The sequence below is a fragment of the Symsagittifera roscoffensis genome, chromosome 10, assembly GCF_963678635.1.
Source record: "Symsagittifera roscoffensis chromosome 10, txSymRosc1.1, whole genome shotgun sequence".
Taxonomy (NCBI): domain Eukaryota; kingdom Metazoa; phylum Xenacoelomorpha; order Acoela; family Convolutidae; genus Symsagittifera; species Symsagittifera roscoffensis.
This window is the reverse complement of record NC_087071.1, coordinates 47,293,107-47,299,106: the sequence shown is the minus strand read 5'-3', so window position 1 is coordinate 47,299,106 and position 6,000 is coordinate 47,293,107. Positions and strand designations below refer to the sequence as shown.

The following is a 6,000-nucleotide window of genomic DNA, read 5'->3' as shown; positions in this document are numbered from 1 at the left end:
GAATCTTAAATTAACGTTTATGCTGATACTTTAAAATGGCCTTACAATGGATGGTCATTATCAATCTTGCTGATAGATATCAATTGAGACAATCGACAAAAAAAAGCTTTTTTCCAACCGTTTTTATCAGCTTTCCACATTTTGTTAACTATTCCACATTCTAAAGACTATACTACAACAATTATAATAAAACTCCTTCTTTCCGATCTCGTAGATTTTGGTCCACAGTATCTTTCGTTTCCAAGAAAAAAGAATCAACATTTTGTTCAGTTGGCAGTGGTGGATCCATGCTTGTTCATGCCTATTAGTGACTGTTTGTTTCTTCCGCCTGAAGAGTCCAGTTTGTTCAGCTGGATGATTCGATTTGCATCTGCAGCCAAGAAGCCGCACATAACCGCAAAGACACTGAACACCTACAATACAGAGCACGTCTCAGTCCAAAAACGATAAGACGCTTAATTATACTTTCATTAATTAAGTTTCCAAGTGACGAACGACCCTTGATTCAGGAAGAGCAGTAAATTTTCTGACATTAAAAGAAATTCCTATACCATCCTCCACCAGAAATTATTTTATAATTTGGAAAATATCTCACGCATTCCATTTTTTATGAAAATCAACTATAGGATGTTTTATGACCTATGAGACTTTTAAAGCGGCCGTCATTTCCAAGAGTTAAGGTATTAAAGAGAAAGTTATTAAAAGAACTTTTATCTAGCTCTGAAAGATCATGCTTTTAACAGTCGCTTCTCGTCGTTTTCTTAAAAGTTGATCACGCATTTGGATATTGTTCACGGAACGCATATCGTTTTCAGCATTTCAGGGGTGTGTGTCTCATCACGATTGACTTAATAAGTGACTTCATAATTCAGACGAGCAATGCAATCTTGTTACAGTAGTGGACAAAAACGAGCGCAAATTCAGGTTTTTACTCTGAAATTACTGTTTTCAATGCAAATTTGGACACTAATTACTTCGAGTTTCAGCAAAAACTTTATATAGAGCAAGAGCAAATGATCAGAGCTACTCTCTATGAAATTCTCCAAATCTTTGTTGGAAAGCATTAACAAATAAATACGGGTCTGAAAATGCCATCGGAGCGAACTCTTTCTCGAATAAGCGGCGTAAAAAATTGTCCATGCCAAGTGAAACAATCTTAGCGAGAAGAATGAATAAATCGGTGTGAAATTTTTACTAAACTCGGCAGTGCTTACTTTATAACGCGGATTGAAAACTTAATGCAGATGAGGAACAGATTTGGTAACTTCATAGAAGGTTGTTGTGATAATTTGCTCTTCCTCTATGAAAAAAGTTTCGAAGTAACTGTTGTTCAAAATGTATATTGAAAACGAGCATTTCAGAGTATAAAAACATCCAACAGACAAATTGTAAAGAGTCAATGAACTTACACAGAAACAATACTGACTTGTTATTTTAAAAAACTCAACTTTCGAATTTCGAAGAAAGAAACAGATGGCCTTACAGCTTGTTGAAAATCTCGAACAATTTATAATTGAGTTTCGCAGGGAAATCTGATACTTGAATTTCATTTCCGAAGTTAGAAGTCGATCATGTTTCTCGTGACTTTTACACTTGCACTGTTTGATAGTGTAGTTTGCCTTCTTTTAACAAAGGAGACGAACTGAACTTAAGTGAAATCAAAAGTCCAAACGCGAAAAAGTTAATTTGAGCTTGAACAAATTTTAATACTTTCCTGAAAAAAGAAACAAAAAAAACCATCGTGACCTATTTAAGAGACTGAACTTCGTTTATCGACTCTTAAAAACCAGAATTTGCTCTAAGCTTTCTCTGCTAGTGTTTTGGTGAATTTGCTGAGAAAACGACTTCAGTCGCAGTTAAACATCAATTTCTCAAGACATGCAATGCCAGATTTTTCACGAGTGGCACAGAAGCCTTCGGGACAAGTCAATAGAGGAGGTCAAGCAAAGTTTCAGATTAACAATTGCCTGATGGTTTCGACGCAATTTGTGAATACAAAATCAGGTTTCCGAGCATTATCACGAGTACTCGACATCCATTTAGGGAGTTTGTGGCATTTGAGAGCGAGATTACCAAATGAGAGCGAAATTACCAAATGAGAGAAAACGCTGCGTTTGTGGTTGTTATCTTAAAGACAGGACCTCCATTTACGAGCGACGTGAAACGATGAGTTTTGGATTGTTGCAGTATTTATATACGATTTTCGAAAGCTCTGAAAGATCAAGCTTTTAACAGTCGCTTCTCGTCGTTTTCTTAAAAGTTGATCACGCATTTGGATATTGTTCACGGAACGCATATCGTTTTCAGCATTTCAGGGGTGTGTGTCTCATCACGATTGACTTAATAAGTGACTTCATAATTCAGACGAGCAATGCAATCTTGTTACAGTAGTGGACAAAAACGAGCGCAAATTCAGGTTTTTACTCTCTGAAATTACTGTTTTCAATGCAAATTTGGACACTAATTACTTCGAGTTTCAGCAAAAACTTTATATAGAGCAAGAGCAAATGATCAGAGCTACTCTCTATGAAATTCTCCAAATCTTTGTTGGAAAGCATAAACAAATAAATACGGGTCTGAAAATGCCATCGGAGCGAACTCTTTCTCGAATAAGCGGCGTAAAAAATTGTCCATGCCAAGTGAAACAATCTTAGCGAGAAGAATGAATAAATCGGTGTGAAATTTTTACTAAACTCGGCAGTGCTTACTTTATAACGCGGATTGAAAACTTAATGCAGATGAGGAACAGATTTGGTAACTTCATAGAAGGTTGTTGTGATAATTTGCTCTTCCTCTATGAAAAAAGTTTCGAAGTAACTGTTGTTCAAAATGTATATTGAAAACGAGCATTTCAGAGTATAAAAACATCCAACAGACAAATTGTAAAGAGTCAATGAACTTACACAGAAACAATACTGACTTGTTATTTTAAAAAACTCAACTTTCGAATTTCGAAGAAAGAAACAGATGGCCTTACAGCTTGTTGAAAATCTCGAACAATTTATAATTGAGTTTCGCAGGGAAATCTGATACTTGAATTTCATTTCCGAAGTTAGAAGTCGATCATGTTTCTCGTGACTTTTACACTTGCACTGTTTGATAGTGTAGTTTGCCTTCTTTTAACAAAGGAGACGAACTGAACTTAAGTGAAATCAAAAGTCCAAACGCGAAAAAGTAAATTTGAGCTTGAACAAATTTTAATACATTCCTGAAAAAAGAAACAAAAAAAACCATCGTGACCTGCTTGGCCTGTCCAAATTCGGGATCCGAATCCCTTTGGTCACTGGTTTTGATTTTTTTGTGTATCGACTCACCGCGATAACAGTGGGACAGTCGTGGAATTGACAACATGCATCTTCTGATCACGTGCCTAATTACCGGCGAAGGAAGTTACAAACAAAAAAAGACGATGAGTACTTACTGCGACTGCGAATCCCAAGTAGGACATGACATTGCTCACTCTCTCGTACCTCACAGGCTCCACACAGTACATGGGCATGTTGGAGTCAGTGATCCAACACTCTCTGTTAGTAGGCTCATCTGAACAGTCAACTAACAATAGATCATAGTCACAAAAACAATCACAAATAACACTACATAACAATTAACAATCATACACAGAGGCGATGTGGCACTGCGCATTCACAAGCAAAAAAAAACGACCGATAACGCTACTGGGAAACACTTAACGTGTAAAACTTTGAGTTTACAAAATCTCTTAAGTGACGCACGCCAAATATGAGTCTACATAAGTGCTAAGTGATGCAAGCCAATTATGACGCATTAGCAGTACCAGTCCTTTTGAAAAGAAATTTACCAACTAACATGCCTCAATTTATAAAGCGGACACATTTAACTAGTATACGAAAAAGTTCATTAAAAAATCCGACCCTTCCGAGGTTCGAACCCTCTTTTTTGTTGCGGGTCTCCTTCACTTTCTCTACGCTACAGATCCATGATACCTTGAAGCTATAGTCTGTGTTAATAAGGTTAGCATTGACTGTACTTAATAGCTGGTTATTGATCAAAACAAACACTTTCAAAATGAACACATTTTAACGCAACAATTGCATCGCAGCAATATTTGCGATTTAGGTTGGAAAAAAGAAAGTTCATACTATAACACAAGCTATGCTTGTGTAAATAGCCATTAATAAACAAACAAAACTCATTTACAATATTAGGAAAAACATCAATATACAAATTACAGCCATAAAAAATCAACCAACAATGACATGAACATTCGATGTTTAATTTAAACATTTTCGCCAAAGAAAGCAAGGAAACCAAAGAAACTGACTTGGTGTTTTTGGAAACAACTTCGATTTTCAAAATTCCACGAACAAATAGATGGCCTTAAAGCTTTTTGGGACTCAAGAACAATTTATGATTGCTTTTTTTGGTAAAAGTAGCCCATAAACTGGATCCAAAGGTAAAATTTTTATTTCGCAGGGAAATCTGAAAATTAAATTCCACTTTCGAAACTAGAAGTCGATCACGTTTTTCGTGGCCTTTAAATTGTTGCTGTTCAACAGCGGATTTTGCCTTCCTTTAAAAAAAAGGAAAAAAAGTGAACTTAATAAGTCAGACCGCGAAAAATCAAATTAGAAGGTGAACAAATAAAACTTTTACCTGAACAACCAAAAAATCACTACCAAAAAATCATCAAGACCTATAAATTCACTGCGTCGTGACTTTTAATAAAGGAAAACAAAATGAATCATGGACGGACAACAGAATAAATGGATTGGCTCTGACTGAAGATGGGCAATGCACAAAACTAAAACAACCACAGTATGCAGAAAAAGATTGGGCGAAACGCACTTAGTAGTTCTTTTTTGACTCTGTTTACTAAAAAGGACACTAATTTCTGCAAACTTTGCAAAAATTCGAAGCTTGCAATAATAATAGTCTCATTTTGTTTATACCTGCACAGGGGCGGATCTAGGATTTTCTCGAGGGGGGCGGACTTTAAAAAAAATCGAAAATTTTGTCGACCTTGTATTAGGTCGACCGAATTGGGCTCTTTTCCAGTTTCCCCCTTGATTTTTTCGGAAATTTATTATATGAAAACTTGTTTAAAACCACTTTTCATGTTATAAACTGCATCAAAACGTGTCAGCGTGAACAGGTGAACAAACTTTCACAACATTTCTTACATGCAAAATGGCGTGTGAACAATTTTTGAACAGCTTCATTTTTAAATTTTACGAGGGGCGTGGGAAACTGGAAAAAAGCGCCTAATTGATTCTCTGAGCTCTCCCAAATCACTATAAAGTTTTTATACAAACACGCCAAAAAATGCGTTTTTTGGCAAATTTTGAAAAATGTTGACCAAAAAATCGCGTTTTTTCGGCGCGCGCTCCCCTCAAAAATTAGCGTATATTGGCGCCATAGGCGACTTTCGAAAAATTTTAGGGCATCTTACCAAAAATAGATATCTCAAAATATTACCAAGGGGGACCCTTTAGGTCGGCAGGGGGTCAAATCCATTAGAGGGGGCGTCCGTCCATCCCCCCCCCATATATATCCGCTACTGTACCTGCATCTAGTTCGAATTAGGTCACCATAATAACTAAGTGGTACAAAATATAGTTTAAGAGGCTACCTAGACATATGAGATAACTGGTCATAACTTGCTGGTCGGACAAGCTTATTTGACACTCAGTGAGCGGCACAGTTTCGTTCTGTGGACAGGTGATGTCGAGACAGTAGGCCACCCCCAGGATGTCTCTGGCCACTAGAGTTGACCCACCCACAAACACACTGTAGGTCGCAGGCAGCACCATGTCACACACTTTCTCCGCCACCTGAACATCACAATAGCACACGTTATCAAACAAGCCAAGTTGCACTTCGCAGGCACGAACCAAAAACATGAAACTGAATAAAATTAATGCGAAAATCCCAAAATGATCATCACAGCAGAAAAGAACAACTATCACACGTAGAAACAAAGTAGAACGCATCAAAACTTATAGAAAGTTAATTTCTGAAGGA

General features: G+C 36.9%; 1 protein-coding gene across 2 annotated transcripts in view; it reads right to left on the bottom strand.

Moving 5' to 3' along the window:
* The window catches only part of LOC134855671 (uncharacterized), a 32,065-nt gene continuing 26,065 nt past the window's right edge, over positions 1–6,000 (bottom strand). The window contains exons 3-5 of one of the 2 annotated variants that reach the window (XM_063872242.1): positions 5,609–5,810; positions 3,422–3,540; positions 1–413 (exon numbers count right to left, since the gene is read on the bottom strand). In XM_063872242.1, the coding sequence (XP_063728312.1) occupies positions 267–413; positions 3,422–3,540; positions 5,609–5,810 (468 nt within the window). In that variant the 3' untranslated portion in view covers positions 1–266. Of the gene's footprint in view, positions 414–3,421; positions 3,541–5,608; positions 5,811–6,000 lie in introns of those variants that run through there. The other variant, XR_010164531.1, reaches the window with a different exon arrangement.